This window comes from Panthera pardus, unplaced genomic scaffold, assembly GCF_024362965.1.
Source record: "Panthera pardus isolate Hobbes unplaced genomic scaffold, ASM2436296v1 HiC_scaffold_1, whole genome shotgun sequence".
Classification (NCBI taxonomy): domain Eukaryota; kingdom Metazoa; phylum Chordata; class Mammalia; order Carnivora; family Felidae; genus Panthera; species Panthera pardus.
Genome location: NW_026526654.1, coordinates 74,720,834 through 74,740,085, shown reverse-complemented (window position 1 = coordinate 74,740,085; position 19,252 = coordinate 74,720,834). Strand labels below are relative to the sequence as shown.

Below are 19,252 nucleotides of genomic sequence, written 5' to 3'. Positions count from 1 at the left end.
TTTTTTGGCAAGTGAGCCATGCAGCAGAATTACGTGGATCATGTGTCTTGGTGAAAAACCATGCTGGTCCAAAATGCCAGAATGGCAACCAAAATGGTTCCCGTAAATAAGGAGAAGTAAAGTGGACACGGAGCCAACAGCTGAAGCTAAGAAGACATGAGAGGCTGGAAGGTAGCGGGGCCTTGCAGGGTCCTAGGTCTGAATGCCTGGCAGTTGCGATTGGTTACAACTGGGCATGTGGCTGGACGCATTGCCTTAAAAGGGGCAGAGGAGATCAGGCTGAGGAGCCAGGTGCCCTTGGCTCCTGCGCCGTCGGTGTGATGGCCTCCAGCACGTCACCAGCTTCACTTTTAGAGTTAAGGGCACTGCCTGTTGACTCACAGGATCCCGTGACCTTAACACGAAGGTGCTGTGACAGAGTTGGTGTGATTTACAATGTAAGGAGGAGAAAATAAGCTTTACTTCTGTAATATTTAAAAATTAAGATAAAGATAATTACTACAATTGTTTTAATTTTTCAGTTAATGGGAAGTTAAATTGAAGAATACTAAATGCAATTTTAGATTTAATTTATGAATACTAAAAGAATTGGCCTATCCAGTGGGTGTAAGTTTCCTAAATTTTATGTCCCTTTCATTGATTTTTAGAATAGCAAAATTGAATACTCCCAAGAAACAACTCTATATTTATACCTAACCTGCCCATATATTTAATAATTTCCTTCCATTGGCTGCCTTTTGTTGTGGTGGTGTGCACAAGTATTATGATCTTTGAGACAAGCATTGACTTTTTCCTGTTACAATAGCTATACATCCTTATTGCTTAAAGATTTTTAAAATGTCAAAAGTACTTATTTCAAAAGTACAAAAGAAGTACTTTGTCAAAAAGTACAAAGAAATACTTTTTTGTCAAAAGTACAAAAGAAGAAAACAAAAACGCACCCTAAATCACACTGACCAGAGATATATGCTGTCCATATATATACATATACATATGTGTGTGTGTGTGTGTGCGCGTGTGTGTATGCATGTACACATACACAGATATATATAGGAAAGAAAATATATGTATTATGGAATATATGTATTCCAGAAAATTGGAAGTTGTCTCTCTCTCTGTATATGTATGTATATATGTGTGTGTATATATATATATTCTAGAATATTATGGCATTTATATAGTCTAGAAGTGTACTTTAAAATTTTTTAACAATTACAGGCTTTTAGGGAAATATTGCAATCACTGGAAGTAAATCTGCATGCTTTACATGTAACGTTGACTTTTTGACTTTTCAGGATGTGGTGAGGCTCCTCAGAATGCTATACATCATTTAAAATCCTACAGAGCACTGTGGTGAAATAGAGACCAAATTAAAAAAAATCCTCCCAGCAAATTTCATAACAAAGATATTAATAATCTTGTTTTCATTCTGAAAATGATCTGAGTATTTTACCTTAATTAAGGCTTGCAGCTCTTTGATGTTCCATTTTATCTTGCCAGATTGTTTTCTGGTTAGTTTATTTTCATGAGTGATGATGGAGATTTTTAATCTGCCATAGTCATCCATCTACCATCAATTTGACAAACTGTTACTTAATACCAATGATGTACATAGAATTATGTAGCCGGTAGAAGAAAATAAGACCAGGATTTTATTTGGTTGGGACAGTAGTTTATCCCCAAGAAATACACTGGTATTTATAAATTTGAGAAGAAAAGTGAACTACCAAGACCATTCCCATACAACAACAAAATGAAAAGTGACTTTGTTGTAAAAGACTCAAATGCAACATCAATAGCCAGTACGAGTTTTTATACGTATATAGTAGTTATCACATGATGAAACAAATTAGAAAAAAGGCTTCACTAAAAAGAATTAGCAAATTAAATTGGAACACAACATGCTTTATCAATATCACACAATCTATTTGTATCGCTAAGCATCTAGGTAGGATAAGGCCATAAAACCCTAGTCTTTCAAGAGTAAAAATAAAGCTATAAAACTAAGCAGTGCTACCAAAATAACTTGTTTTTTAAAACTTCTTCTCTGAGATTGCATAAAAATAACTAAATTAACACTTGGGAAAAATCTGGAAATTGACAGTGTGAAGCTAATCAGAAAAGTCATGTCATCCATGTGGGCAGGGCTGTCTAGGTGAGAGAAAGTGATGGATGTCCTTCCTCCTCTGAATGGAGTGATGTCTTTATTCCACTCACAACTAAAGAAAATACCACTTAGATTTTTGACTGGGTGTTGAAAAAGGCACATGTAAAGGGAAAGGATCATTTCTTTTCTTTCCTCCACCGAGTTCCTTTAGCAATGAACTTGGATCTTGAGATGTAAGAAAGACCTTCAGTAATTTATGAGTTCTGTAGCAACCTAAGAGAATTCTTAACCTCTATTTTAAATGTGTCAAAAATAGATATATATTAGGATACATGGAGGGACAGCATTTTACTAGAAGAAGAAAACAGTGGGGATTAATTCCTCATTTCTCATGCCTCAGGTGAAATATACAGAAGGAGCTAAAGTCAAAACAGACTCCCACTACAGAGCCAGTTACAGTATGAAAAATGACCTTCTCCTGCATTTGGATCAGGTTTTCTGTAACAAATGGAATGTATTAGCATCACAGTCATCTAAAAATATCATTTTTGTCATTTTGCTATAAAGTAAAAAAATAATCCAAAAAGTATAGATCATACTGGTTTATAAATGTTTGTTTGCTTTTTTTTTTTTTTTGGTAAGTTTTAATCTGAATTAGGTGACCTATAAAAGATGCAATTGTACCAGGTAATAAAATCAGGTAAAAATCAACTAATTTCATGGAAACTTATAATTTTATAGTTTCTTAACAAAAGCTCTGCTAATACTGCAGAGTGCAGAAACTGTAGTCTACTGAAAAAGTAAAAAAAATAAAGTATGTAACTAATTTTTAAATTCATATCAGATGTTTAAAACTATTACATATATTTTTAACGGCCTCAAATATTCACCAGATGGCAGTCTTTTCCTTAAATGTGGCCAAAAACAAATTTGATCTGCTTTATTTCATCTATTAAAAGAGACAAGTGACTTAGGTGAGCAGATAGCCTGCATTTATCTGACAATGTTAAATTTTAGTGCCTTCTGAAAACATACCCCTTAAAATATCCCTAAGGAAATCTGTTTATTCTTCTAAGGGATCACCTCCGATCATTTTCCTCTATCATAATTTTTTCCTTTCCTTTTTCCTTATTCAGAGTGAAACTACATTTTATTTGCTATATAATAACTTATTTATATTTATTTAGACTTAATTGTGGTTTTATAAGCGTGGTCCTTTTCCTCTCTCCTGACTTCTAGACCTCTCTGAAATAAGGGTCAAACTTCTTGGCTCGACCCAACCTCTCCTAGCTTCACAGCCCTCCTAAGGGAAGTCTTTCCCAAGAAATTTCATTACCAGAATTTAATAAGTTTGACTCCAGTGATCTACATCAGCATCTTTGAAACCTCATCATAACCTAGATATAGGATACAAATGTGAATCTTTAGACATTGGTCAAATTGGCATGTTTGGTTCTTGAATGATGATGCTTCTTGGGCATGATGATGATGATAATGATATTACATCAGATGTAAATACATTAGGCAGTTCACATGAAGTATTTCCAATTTCTGATTCTCATAATAATTGTGAGAGGTACCCATTACCATTTTCTGCTTCTTGTTAAAAACTCACCCTTGGGTCACACAAGCAGGAAGGGATGGAGGGAGGCAGGACTTGAATTCTTCTCCATCTGATTCCAAACCATGGAATATTTCCTCTTATGCAAAACAAGCCTTAAAACATTTATTTATATTTGCATGTGTTTCCTTATTCCACAAATATTTAAGGTAGAATTAAAGTGATGTGTATGACAAATATTTCTATTTGTTTCTAAACAAAACCTGAATTTTAAGCCTGGCTTAAGAACAGATATTCTCAGTAATTTTTGGCAAGTTTCCTGAATTCTATGCTTCATTTTTCTCATAGCTGTACCAGGTGATGTTTCCAGGAGTCAGTGTGTGTATGTGTGTCTAGGTGGTGGGGGTGAGGATTATATCAGAATGCCCCTTAATTCCCCCTAATTTCAAAGTTAGACATCGAATCTTTTTTTTTTTTTTTTGGTTCAGAGGATCAGGCAGCCTAGATCACAGTTAAGTAGAACATGGTATGGTAATGAAAAATTCATCCTAAACAGGTGCTTCTAGGACATTTGACTTAATGAATACTACCTGCAAGTCAGGCATTAAGTTTAGGCTGAAAAGTACTAAATGGAATATACTTAAAGTGTACTTTTCTAAGACTGGTAATTTAAAGTCAGGCCAGAAGAAGCAAAGGTCCTCAGATGATAAAGGATTAATGGGTTCTGATATTCTAGAATAAAGTATACAAGAGAGGTATGAGTTAGCAACATTTAATATGTACTTAACTTATCAAATAAAATTTTTAAAAATTTAAGCATTTCATAGGTAGAACTAATAGTTGTATCTGCACAAAGCAAAAATATTTTGATTCCATTTAGAGTGAAGAGTATATCATACACAAAAAAATTCATCTCATATGACAACGTGTATTAGACTTCCCCAAATCCACTGAGTATTTATACGCTTTACTTTGGAAATACAATGGTACTAGTTCCTTCTTTCATTAATGTTAAGTTTCTTCAATATTTGTGTCTTGCAAAATCTCAAATGGATATTTCTTCAACGTTAGGGGCACTATTCCTTTACTTTCCCAAAACTGCGGATGTAAAAGCAATTCAAAAATCCATATTGTACAGAAAACAAAATAGATGAGGATGCAGATTATGTATTATTTACTTTTTATTTATCTCAAAGTGGCAGTTGATTGCTGGATTAGATTTCTTTAGGTCAAGGGTTTCTTTGTGATCATATACTTTTTAAAGTTTTTTACTTTGTGATCATATTTTAATAATATTTTGGTCACCGTAGGCAGCCAAGCAAACCTTAAAAATAACAGCCCTCCATGAGAAAATACGTGATTGCTTTATTGAAACTTTGCTCACCCAAACCATTCTGCTAACTTTATTCTGTCTTTTCATCTTGAATTGTTCTCCTGTTGCTCTGCTGTGGGGAAATAGGTTCTACTTACAGATGGGTGAGAAAAAACTTAGGGAAGAAAGCCGCCACCACGGGGTGAAAGCACCCGAGATGTGCTACTGAGATATTGTAATGGGATCATGAGTAACTTGTTATATCACCTTCAGGAAATTACTTTCCATATGACATCAATATACAATTGTACGTCTATCACAAACTTCACTTGTCCCCCAGACCCTTTGCTTCTTATGTACACAAGTCAATGATTACTGTCTGATTGTTTTCGCCACGTTCACATATGTATGATCATTTTCTTCACATTCACCACGTGGGTAATATCTTGTTTTTTTCATGTTCGCCACGTGGGTAATATCTTGTGAGCTCAATAAATATAAATATGGAGACGAAACCCCTATCCAGGGCTCTTGTCTCCTCCTGGACAGTAGCCTCCCTCGTATTCAATTCTACATCTGCTCTCTTGCTGGACAAGAGAGAACTCCAGACTCAGTCTGTGACACTCTGCTACAGCGGAGTTGAAGAAGGAGCAGAAGCCAGTGATTCTACATCAAGAATAATATGGTGATTCTATATTTCCTTGGCTTAGCACAAATAATAAATACCATAGGGTGAACTATACCAGATAACCTTTAGAATATCTTCCAAACCTAAACAACTATCTATGATTTTAAGAAAAACAGTTCCATTTTCCATTAGTTTTATTATAAAGGTGTGTGTGTGTGTGTGTGCGTGCGTGTGTGTGTATACACATGTACACACACTTCTGGGTATTGTGAAGTTCACCAAGAAGGAAAAAGTGATACATATTTTCAACATAATATTCTAAGCAGTATGAATGGGGTATATAGGCTATCATGGTAGCAAACAAGAGGGACATTTTGTTCCATCAGGGTTTCACAATTTGTCTCACACATGAATGGGGAAAAGGATTTGTGTTGTCTGCAAAATAACTTCCTCCAGTCTGGGAGGCGGGGTCCATCTCTGCACACTCCACCATCAGGTTCAGAGACAAGCTCGTCTCTGAGCCCTCAACCTCTGTGTCCAGCCACGCACAGGGCGAAGCTGTGATGGGTGCTACTTGACTAGTCATCTTCTACACTCCTGTGAATATGCCCCTCTCACCTCTTCCCAGAGATTTCTCAGTGCGCTCGCACTACTCCCTCATTACTGTCAATCATTTTTAAGGTATTTATGTGTGTGTGTTGTGTGTGTGTGTGTGTGTGTGTGTGTGTGTGTGTGTGTTTGTGTGTGTGACAGAGAGAGAGAGAGAGAGAGAGAGAGAGAGAGAGAACAAGGGGGGAGGGCCAGAGAGAGAGAAGGAGACAGAGAATCCCCAGCAGGCTCCGCACTGTCAGTGCCTAGTCCAAGGCAAGGCTCGAACTCAAGAAAGTTGAGATCATGACCAAAGCCAAAGTCTGACACTTAACTGACTGAGCCACCCAGGCAACCTCACTGCAGATCTTTTCCTGTGATAATTTAGGGGGAATTGAGGACATCATATAACCAGTTTTGTTAAATCATTAACTTCAAAGCATTTAAAATTGGATTAGGACCCCGGTATGAAGGAATTTCTGGATGCTTCTCTGGAGTCAGGACATAGAGAGATCTTTCTATGTTGCTCAAAGATCAAGTTGTACTCCTAGATTACGCCATGTTCTAATGGGCTGGCTGAGCTTGCTGGATATCTGATGGCCAAAGTAACCAGGCACTTTGGCACAGAAAGAGTAAAGACCATGAAAACAGAAAAACCAACTCTCAGATCTCCCTTGGGAAAATTATTCAACTTCTCTGAGCTTCAATTTCCTGATATACAAGACAACAATGTAAAATGGTCTTAAGAGAATGCCTGGTACATTGAAATGCCCAATTACTGTTAACAATTTGTATGGTTATTCTTTGATCTACAACCACCATAGTAAAATGTAATAGAAATTTACAATGCATCTGAACCTATTTGCTTTCTCAAATTACATATTGGTTTTGAGGAAAATTATCGAACACACTGCTAACTGAGGATTCACTGACATTTTGAGCAGGGGGTAATACACATAACATAAAGTCTAAATAAATGCATCATTATTTCTAATTTATACTTTATTCATCACGGTATTATTGTATTCAAAATTCACACTTATATTTGATGGTACTAAAATTGCTTCGCAAGTAAGCCTGTATCTCCAAATCAAACAAATCTATCTACTTCCCCTAGGAAAATCCAGATACCAAGGAGGAATGGCATAATTAGGTTACACATGAGGGGTGAGGTTCCTGCAAAGTTAAATCCACTCCACTCAGTCATGATCTCATTTAAGGGGGGAAAAAGCTGTGGATTCAGTTGGTAAATTTGCAATGATGAATTTCTCTTATCTTGCAAAAACCACCCATTCCTTCTGGGTTGGTTTGAGCATTCTCTCAGAAGGCTATATTCTGTAAACTGGCTCTCATAGGCTCCAGGCTCACAGTTTAGAATTATTGCCAAGTGTTTCTAATACATGATTCAAGCAACAGTGACTTGGAACATTGATATATCTAGAAGTTAATTGATCTAGAAAATTACTGCAGAAAGAAAAAATTGTAGTAATGAAAATGAGAGTACTCTTTCTTCCTAACTGCTTGAAAAATTGGTTCTTAAACATTTAAAATTCCACACTACTTAAATCCTCATTTTATTGTGCTTCAGATATTACAGCAATAAAATTTTACTTACCTTGCGTCTTACCAGTGAATAAGTAAATATAGTAGGTTGGAAAAGGAGGTATTTTGAAAACAGCTATGAGAAGTTCTAATCATATATTTTTTTTTATAATTCCCAATTATATTGACACCTTATCTATTTGATTAATTATAATTGTTAAATGACTCACTGTTATTCCTTAGTGATTAATTGTTCAAATCACTATAATTAATTAAAGTCAATGAATATATGGCTTACTGAGACATCATGTTATTATTTTTAGATTTAATCACAACATTTTTAATGGATTTGGGGGGGGGGGGTTAATAAAAATGGCTCCAAAGAAAGCTTTTCACCAAAACTCACATTTGAAAGATCAATTTCAATCTCTCTTATTTTTTTAAATAAGTTCTGAATTTTTAAAATGTTATTTTTGTTAATTTTTTGAGGGACAGAAACAGAGTACGAGAGGGAGAGGGGCTGGGAGCGAGGGACACACAGAATCAGAAGCAGACTCCAGGCCATGAGCTGTCAGCACAGAGCCCAGTGCAGGGCTTGAACCCATGAACCACAAGACAATGAACTGAGCCGAAGTCAGACGCTTAACTGACTGAGCCACCCAGGCGCCCCTCAGTCCTCTCTTATTTTAACATAAACTCACTCTTCATACCAGCACTAACCCTTCACAATGCATTTGCTTTGGGGAATATGTAGTCTCTTCAATGAACATACGTATTTTTAATTAAATTAAATGTAATAAACATAAAATGATCTAATGGTACCAAGGTGGAGGGACTTAATGAGCTCTCTTAATGCTAGGTACTTCAGTGTGTTAACTAATGTTTCCAACTACTTGCTGAGTAAGGACTATAATCCTCCTTTTACTTATGAGCAAGTCAAGGCCCTAAAACTTAAGGATCTGCCTGAGATTATAAAACAGGATTTATATCCAACTCTTTCTCTCTCTTGATTCTCTTCACTATATTTCACTCCTCTGTCCGAAAGCAGAGAATAAGGGCTCCATTTTGTGTACCTTTACGATGGAATGGAAATGTCTCAATGCTTGGAGTTTTGTTTAATTGTTTGAGGTTTTTTTTTCCCCCCACTTGATTTTTAGAAAAAGGCTAAAATCCCTTTACTCTTGTGGGTTCCAAACATATTTAATGATGATGATGATTATTTGACTTTCATAGTAAGCGTGGTATGCTGAAAGGGAAGAGTAGGGGCATGTGGCTCAAAGGGATTATTTATAATTGGCTGGTCCTTGAGAAGAATAAAATGTCAATGTAACTTATGGAAGTTAAATGGTGCATTATTTTATGAATCAGAATGACCAGTTAGCTTATGCTACATTGTCATATTAACAGTACACCATAGTCTGTCTTTTAAAAATTCTTCTATTTGGGACAGAATTATTCATATCTCTCATGATTGCCATTTGCCAGCTGACTAAACACAATCTATGCTCCATGTTAGATTAACTTTCAAACTCCCTGCTGTGGAATAATAAGACTCAATTTAATTTTTAGACTTCCAAAGTGCTTGTTAATAAAAATACTTTATATTGGTTACTACTTTACATCTTAAAAAGACTTCAAATTGGTTACTACTTTACATATTAGGGGATAAATTTCAGCTTTTTCGTACTAATGGTAGATTTAGACAATATTGTAGACAACCTTTCTGTTGACAGTCCAAATAAGAATAGAAAGTATAATTGATGATTTATCTACTATGTCACACAACAGGGTAATAAGTATTTTTGAGGGAGAACGTCTTTAATACTTTACTGTATTTCTCTCTTGCCCACTTTTCCTCTCAATCTTGTTCTCCCTGAATTTTGATCATTCCTAAGATTACAGTTACGTATATATGTAGGTTCACTTGCTGTCAATATCCAAGCTGTAATAAAAACAAATAGAAAGGGTAACCTCAATTCGTTAACTACCGAGGAAGGTAAATGTGTTCATTCTGTAAGGGGCAGCTCTGAAGACTAGGGCGTAGAGTGTCTTAGCGTACATCTTCCTTTATCAGGCATCAACTGAAGTTCATGGGACTGCAAGAAGGCAAATTACTTGTTCTAAAGCCCAATGAGGAAAACAAAATTAATGCAAGAGTTCAAAGTAAACTTTTCAGGGTATCTATAGTCCTGAGGGAGAAAGCAAATGGTTTCTATCTGAGAATTTTAGATTTCTTTTAAGAATAAAGTTCTCTGCCCAGTAGCCAGAGATATACTTATTAGTACCGATATCAACTGAGAAAACTATTCTTTATTTTTAGTCAGCGGGGCATATTTTGGGTTGGATGTCTATTTGCATTAACATACTACTGCCAATATCCTATTTCAGACCCTGATTTTCAGATCGCATAATAGGCACTGTTTCTAAAGTCACAAGTTGTATTAGCAAATCTACTGAAACTATTTTTAAAAAGTTCCTCTACATGCACTGAAGTAGAAAGTCAAAGAGTGAACTGAATTAAATTCTCCTTTGCTCTCTCTGAGTAGGGTTTCTGATGATTGCATTTTTCAAATGAAAAAAAAAAAAAGTCATGCACTCTAGAGGGTAAATTGCCAATGCTTAATTTCATCTTCGCCGCATATGTTGTGTCATTAACATATATACTCGTTAACAAGAAGGCAGATTATGGCATAATACAGTAATAACCGTATATTATGCTGTTATTATATGTTACCTTATAAAATACCTTTATGCAATTTGAACACCACCAGACTTTAAGAAGTAAATAAATACTATGATTCTAATTAACAGCCAAGAAAACCAATGTGTGGAATGATTGGGAGATCTGTCCTCTTAGAGAGTGGTGAATGGGGCTGGAAGTCAGCATCTCTATCCCTCAGCCCTGCTCCTTCCCAGCACTTTATAGCTGCTAATGACTTTGTTATTCCTTAGTATTTATTGAGCATCCAAATGAGAAATGACATTATAATATTCAAGATAGAGACACAGCCTGAGTATAGAGATCTAGAGACTCTTGTAAATTTATCTAACTCATATCCCAAACTAGGATAATTAATGATGTAAATGATTCCCATTCAAACTGTTGTAGTGCCTATAACTGGGAAGCATACAGTTATCTTTCATGACTCCTGAGTTCCAGCACTGATATTTCCTGCTTTTGTGATCTGGAACATGTCAATTTTACCTTTTTATTCCTTCATTTCTCCATCTATAAAGGGGGATAACAATAGCACCTACCTTCATACAAAACTCTTACCACAGTTCTGGGCATAGTGACAGGCTTAATGAATATTGTCTAGCATTATTACTGTTTTTATAATTATTATTTTTATTTTCACCATCATCATTCAGACTATCTCAAAGTTCATTGCCAGCTATGAACCTGGCATAGGTACACATGGGTATGTCCTATGGGTACATACTGGGAACGTCTTTCCCTCTTTTGTAAAATGAAGTGATTGGGTTAGATAATCTCCAAGATCTCTCAAAGTTATAAAATCTGATATTCTTTTTAGTAGAGCTCTAAAACAAATTTCTTCAACTGAAGTACTCCAGGCTTAACTGTTGAACTAATCAGTAATGTTTAGGAAAATTTTTTTTCCCAAAGAAGGGAAAAATATAATAAACATATTAGTGAACCTGGGAGACTCTCATATACTAAATATCACGTAATCATTAGTATTTAAGGACATTAATTTAAATCTCCTGAAACCCAGTTTGGCACAGTAGAGTTCAAAACCTAACCTACGATATACAACCACAGGCATTTTCTAACTTTCCACTTCCTCTAAGTCAGTGGTTCTTACAGTGCTGTCTCCAGACCAGCAGCATTACTATCACCTGAGTACTTGTTGGAAATATAAGTTCCAGGGTCTCATTCCAGATCTGCTGGATCAGAGACTCTTGGGGTGGGATCCAGCAGTCTGTGTTTTATTAAACCCTTCCAGTGATTCTAATGATGCTGAATACTGAGAACCACTTTGTAAGTGAAGAATGGAAGAGAAAGCTCTGTTTCTGATAAACGTTTACTGAAGCAGTTGAAAGTGTAATTGAGTGTGGCCTTGAATCTGGCCTTAGATGACGTCAAAGAGAAAGGTCTGCTAGAAATAATTAAAAGTCAAGTAACCAATCAATTGGCTCAAAACGGGGCTAAAAAGTCACTCTCAATTATTCCCTGCAGAGAAGTAAGGTACTCAGAAGGTTAAAGAAAAGTCCAATAGAATTACCAGAGAATATCAGAGTAATTGTAGCAAGGGAGCAGTCTACATGAGAACACATAACGTTCCGTCTTCTTGCTTAGTGTAGAGAACCACACATTCTCTATGCTGTCTACTGGATGAAAGACATTAAGTATTACTCTTTATACTTTGTGATAATAAAATAAAAACAAAACACTAGAACTCAATACCCTGATTAATGTTGGTCTACATTAAATATGGAAGGAAATATTTAATGATCTGTGTCCATCTATTTATCTAGCACAACTGAAACATCTTCATTAGATGCTGCATTGAGAAAATCTTTTAACAGGCTAATAACCACAAGCATTTAAACAATTTATAAAGGCAAGAAGAGAAAATCAATGTCAGAGCGATAGGAAGAGAGATGACTTTATTTGTCTCAATGTCCTCACTATCATCTATGTATCAACCCTAGACCCCTTTCTTAAGTTCAAAATTTCAAATTGCCTCCTAGATGTCAATTTCAATAAAATAAAAACCGAGTATATCCAATCAGGTTCCATAGACTATGTCCCATAGTCTCTATCCCAGTGAATGCTGTTAACTTTTCCCAGGTATATATCCTTGAACACCCTTCCTCCTTCTTCTTCAGGCCCTTCTCCTGCCCCCTTATGCCCTCTACCCACTAATAGTTTGTATTTACCAAATCCAGTCAGTAGAATTCATCATTACCTAAGGATTTATTCCTCCTTCATCTTTTCCATTGTGATAATCTTTTTTTCATATCCCCGTGATATTTTCCTGTTTCTTTTCACAACTAGATCTTAATACTCCAAAGAACGGGGACAATGTCTGCTCCCTAGCGCCCAGGACAACAACACGAGGCAGAGTAGGCGTATGCAAATTATAAATTGTTCCCTGGTGAATGTACACAAACTAATCTAAAAATCTCATGGCCCCTATGACTTCAGGACGCCATCACACACTGCATCTTTTTCCAGAGAAAGAAATTAATCTGTGAAAAACTTACAAAAGAAGAATATATTTCCTAATCCACATCTGTCACATTTTAAGTTCTTAAGTAAGTGTTCTAATAATCACATTTGTATAATTTTTATATTATATCCTCTTTCTTGACCCATTTTAGGACAAGTTTATCTTTTTTTTTGCCTAGTTGGATACTATTGTTTTCAATAATATTAACATTTGGCTTTAGTGACCTCAACAGAATTAATGGCAATGTGTTCCAGAGTCTTTGGGGGGATAACCATGAGACTAGAAATTAGACAGATTATAATGATACACAAAATGGCTTACAACAATCATAAGAATCATCTAAGCAATTACAATTTATAAGAGAAAGGATTCCTGTTAAGAACATATTTGCTGCATACAACACACTGATTTATGGAGGCTGTTATTCCAAAAGATGTTGGCTGTACCTAAGAGATGTAGTATCTAAGTAAATCACAGATAAACAGCCAAGCTCTAAAGGGATTTACTATCCCCAACCCCCCAGCCTGGACAACATCTTTTGCGTGCTACATTGTATACATTTTATGTTCTCACAACCTCACTTTCATTGTACAATGTACCAGGAACTTTAGGGGTAGGTTGGATTTGCTCTTTCAAAATTACAAAGTTCAAACAAAAAGATACAATTTTTTGTTTATTCTCAGTGCCTTCACCCAGGAGGAATTCTAGAATGTACAAATAGAAAAGGAAAATTCTTGGCCAGCAAACAGATACAAGAGAAATCTTCCAGAAACACATGGCCTGGGATATTTCTGACTCCTGGCACACTGCAAACCTTTACTGCCTTTTGTTAATAATCAGGGTTCAGATCAAGTGCCTGGAAGGAGCCAGGACCTACTTGTGAGACTAGTTTAGCTCAGAAGTTGAATATCTTCCAACAAACACTCTCATAATAGCAGATATCTTCTCCAGACACCAAATTACTCTGGCCAGAACAAATGTCATTTGCTAAAGAGACACTGAAATGTATGGCCAGTGTTCTCTAAAAAACAGCACTAAGGTTATTTAGTAATAAATGTAAAGAATGCATTTAAGGACAATTTTGTTCAATAGACTTGTTGCAATTTACAATGATCCAAAAAAAAAAAAAAAGCTAAACCATTTAAAAAAAAAAAGAAAAAGATCCAGACCACCGTCATGACACCTCTCTTATGGTCACCTGTATAGACCAAAACCAAGAGGGTGTACAATATAAGGCCATTGTTATTAGAAACGATAGGCTATGATTGCAGAAGGAATTTCAAAATCACAGGGTGACTGAAGAAGTAGCATCTGAACTTACACAGATGAAAACAGACTTCTACTCACTCCTACTTGTGTCCTGCACTCTCTTAGTGGTAAAAACCTGGGATATAACATATATCTTTAGGTGTTACCATTATTACCTGCCCACTTCTGTCCAGGTGAAAGGACAGACGGAAGGAGAGACGAAACAAGTGAATTTTCTACCAGTAAAATGTTAGCAGTATGATGGAAAGGGAACACACAAACAATTGGATATGAAACAGACAACAAAAAGCCAGTAACCCAACAAGCCGAGTATTGTCCTTGTGGAGTGTGGCTTTATGAACCTTAGGTTCAGCCGAGGGGAAGTGGTGGGCATGCATAAAAACGGACCATAGAACACAGCGAGACCTTTTTCCAGCCATGAAGTTTTTCTGCAAATAATGGCTAGCATCCTGATAAAAGTCCTCCAGGAGAGCAGAAATAATAGTAGCCACAGCAGAACTTGCTTTAAAAGAATGTAACATCTCCTAACGGTCTACCATTGGCAGAGCTTGTGCATTATCCAATATGGCAGAAATCGCTAGAGTGTAATAACACACGTTTTAAGATTTTACTTTAAAAGACATTTTGAGTCACTAAAGTTTGTGCAATGTCTTTGCAATTAGTCTATTAGACTTGACGCAGGGAAGTGAAGAGTTCAGTGTGAGAGGAAAAAGGATCAAACAGACAATTCAGATACAGGGCAGTCACAAAGGGAAGAATCTAGACAGAGAAAAAGATTCCTTATTTGTTTCTGTCCATGATTTCTTCACTTCCTTAGCTGTTAAAACAAACAAACAAACAAACAAACAAACAAACAAACAAAACTAAGCAAAACCCAAAGAACAAAAAAATAGGAAGGTAGGGAAAAAAACACCCCACAAATTGTATGTAGATTTGTGTGCCTTTTTAGTTTATTTTGTACTGATGACACTAAGATATAGCTACACTTTGGCATTGGTAAATTTAATACAGTTAAGCCTATAGTCAGAGTTTAGTTATTTTCTAACAATCCTTTTTTTTTTTTTTAATTTGCCTCAATTTAAAAGAATCCACTAGAGTTTGCTAATGAACAATATCAAAATTAAGTGATAGAATTCACTTTTGCAGTAAGATGCAGAGTCCCAGAATAGGCAAACAAATTAAACAGGAAAAGAGCAAAAAGAATTCAGCCGGTTGCTGTAGAATGTTGAAAAATGAAAGAGGAAAAATAGCCACACACACAGAGTGAGCCCCAACAGCATTCTAGGCTGAGCATTACATAGAAATATTTCCAGTGTAAGGGAAGCCAACACAGGCCATTTTGTTTTGCTTTAGTTCTCCCTCAAGGTCTGATTTGCCAAGCAGGGGGTGCAGGTGCTGGTGACTGTTGGTGGGTAGTAAGTGTGTATCTACCAGTAATTGTCTATCACAATAGTTCTGACTTCAATTCTTGTAATTCTTAAAATCCGGGGAGAATTTTAACATCCACAGAAACCTTCTGCAAGTAAAATATATTAAAAATGGTGCTTTTGCACATACCTGTTTTTCTCCACTGGGCTTTTTGTGATTCAGTAACAGCTCAACAGCTCCAACAACTTCTTTCCTAATAGCGTGTAATAGAGCATCTCCAACATAGACATTAAAGCTTAAAAGTAGTTCGATGAGCTCCAAGTTCTCATTTTCAATTGCAATGAGGAGAGCAGTTCTTCCAAGAGGATCAATGCAATTAATATTGATTTTAAAATAAATTTCAGCTTCCTCCAGGGATTTCTTGACACTTGCATAATCTCCCTTTTCCACAGCATTTAAGTAGGCTTTTTCTGATGGTGAGAGTTCGGATTCTGCTCGGACTATCCTTAGAGGGATGCGATCTCTGTAGGGGGCATTCACATTTCTTTTGTAATAGAACTGAGCCATGTTTCATGCCATGCTATTTCCTTGTCTCTGAAAGTGCAAACAGAACCCCAAAAAACACAAGGATTAGTGCTAATACCCTTTTTAATCAGTATGTGTCACACTTAACAACTAACTATAATGCCAATAACAACAATTATACCATCATTCTGTAATTGATTTTTTTCTCCTTAAACAATGGAAATAGGCTTAATAATTATTCAGTTATCTAGAAATGCAAGTTACAAAGTCCTAGTCTAAAAGGAATAAAAAATTGGAAAAGTTACTTTAAAAGTGGCATCTGTCAGAGGAGGTACCTGTAATTTTTGGAAATTATTTACAAGATTTATCGTAAATATATACAGTTTTTAACAGAGAACTCTGAAACTTAAAGGTTGTATCTTTGAGGTCCTAAAAAGGAACCAGGGATTTTCAAATGTATCATTCACTATCGATTTTGCTAAACATATAGATGCTATTGAAATTATGAAATATCACTATCTTAGTAAAATGCTTTTCATTTGTAATGTATCTATTCTTAATGTCACTAAGTACTGACATCAAAGTTAATATGAATTGATGATATCAATATCAATGAAATATCATACTGAGCCTGATAAGTATAACTATTTATCCCCTTTGTAAGTGAATTCACTTGAGGGGAATGAATGTGTATTGATGACATTAATGATCAAGGTGAGTCTAAGCAATTTACCAAACAAAGAATTTAGAAATGTTCATGTAGAGAAAGTTTATTATGAAAATGCTATTTTCTTAATTCTATTACCTTGATATCATGAAACAATAAGCCACAAGACAGAAATATTTTCATTATATAATGTATTATTTGGAAGTTATAGTAAAGATACAGTTGAAGATGAAGGAATTATTTTAAATAAATAAAAGATCATCTTAAGATAGATTAACAAGAATGAAGTCACTGGCAATTATATTGATTTAGTATTATCCTACTGATACAAACTTGCAGAAAAATCTATTATGTTTTTAAAAATTTTTTATTGCTATTAGCTCCTGATTTCCTATTTATGATCTGAACTATTTTATTATTCTATGTCATTTATATTCAACCTACATGTTTATTTACATACATTTACTATTAAATTAAAATTAATGGGGGATTCTGGGTACCTGAACATGCATAGTCATCTTAATTGATCTTTTTAGACCTAATCATTTTATGAGTAAATTAACCTGATTTGAATAATACTTTAAAGGTAGATTAAACATGTATTGAATGAGCAAATGTGATTACATTTAATGGAATGTTTTCAATTTGGGAAATTATGCATCATTTTCATGCTACCTCAATTTAATAGGAATTTCCGTTATCAAGTAGTTAAGTTTCACTTTTTGATGTTTCAGATTATTAATCACAATTTCTCAAATATTGAGGTTCAGCATATAATACACACAACTTTTATTTCCTAATTTGTTCCTTTCTGACATTAGGTTTAGTATCTTATTAAGACCCTTTCATAGATGAAGCAAATGTAACAATCTCATAAGCCAGAATATTTTTCTCAAATATTCCACATTTTATTAGCCTTGGTGTTTTAAATGTATAATGACCAACTACACAGCATAATATACACTCATTTCTGCAATTTCAGACAGCGGGTATTGTGAGTTCTTTAAATGGTAATGTTAATTTTTCAGAGGAGAATTTTCAACTCTATTACTTTTAGGTGTGCAAATTATAATCAAACTTCAAGCTTGGTATTTGGAGGTCCTCCAGTATTTGGAGATGTTTTAACTCACTAGAATCATGGGATAGAATTTATATAATTTATATTATGGGATAACAAGGACAATTTAATATTCTAGCATAAATAAAACTACAATAAATCAAGATTATTACGATCCTACATATCTCATTATAACTTTCTGATCCCAAATGCCAGCACTTCCCTCCCAATCCATGTTAGCATCAGTAAGAGTGTGTGGAATCAATGTCAGTGGTTTTCACATTGTAATTTTACCAGGACTACAACATAAATGCTTCATAATGATAATGAGTGGCACTAATATTCCATTTCAATGCTCACTTTGTTTATTTGCTCACTTTGTTCTTACTCCAGACTCTTGGAAAAATACATAAACATTCCTTTTTAGAACTGAATTCAAGCTTTGCCACCAATAGTTGTTTTGCTTAAGACTAATGTTTCAAAGTAACTTACCGAAAGTACAGGTTAAAAGAAGATATGAAAATACACACACACACACACACACACACACACACACACACTTTGCAGAACTCTGTCTGAATTGTTAGTCAAGATTAAAAATCACCCTAGAGAATGGAATATTTTTATTTTATTTTATTGCATTTGCTCTATTTTATTAGTGATGATATCAAATAATTAGATAGTGGAGGGGCCTGGGTGGCTTAACAGCGAATGACTCTTGATTTGGACTCAGGTCATCTCAAGGTTCGTGCGATCGAACCCGGCATCAGGCTCTGTGCTGACAGCATAGAGCTTGTTTGGGATTCTCTCTCTCTGCCTCTTTCTTTGTATCTCTCAAAATAAATAAATAAACATTACCAAAAAGAATTAGATAGTAAATAGCATTTGACTTCTCGCTTTTAAAGCACAGGATGGGGTGTGTTGGTGGTTTAGTGGTGAGCATAACTACCTCCCAAAGCTCAGGATGTCAGTGACAATGAAGAGACTGGTGAACAACAGAGAAGGTACTGGAGAAATTGGGGGAGAGGAGAACAGATAATGAGAAATTAGATTTATTCAAATCTATTTCATTTAATCCAGATAATTGCCATAAATGTAAACTCTGTAAGGACGGGTTAAAACATGATACTTCCCTGAAAGGAAGACATATTCTAGTGAACACTGTGTTCAAAATGTGAACTAGGTATGAGACGTTACATTCAGTTACCTGTTTCTCCATCCATAAAGAGGGGCAAACAACACTATCAAAGGAATGAGTGAGAAGAATCAGTGTCAGCGCTGAAAAAGATCTATTAACAGTATTGTCGTCTTTTAGTTTCTTGGGTTTGAAACAAATATAAGACCTCACATTGAGAAAGATAGATGGAATTTAAATATATTAAAATTTTAAATACATTCAATAAATGAAATTTAATTATTTACAATGAATT

General features: G+C 35.2%; 1 protein-coding gene across 4 annotated transcripts in view; it reads right to left on the bottom strand.

The window, feature by feature from the left end:
- The window catches only part of TRPC4 (transient receptor potential cation channel subfamily C member 4), a 196,457-nt gene that overhangs the window by 125,706 nt on the left and 51,499 nt on the right, over positions 1 to 19,252 (bottom strand). For all 4 annotated transcript variants that reach the window (XM_019447702.2, XM_019447701.2, XM_019447699.2 and 1 more), the window contains one exon: positions 15,763 to 16,167. In XM_019447702.2, the coding sequence (XP_019303247.1) occupies positions 15,763 to 16,140 (378 nt within the window). In that variant the 5' untranslated portion in view covers positions 16,141 to 16,167. The remainder of the gene's footprint in view (positions 1 to 15,762; positions 16,168 to 19,252) is intronic.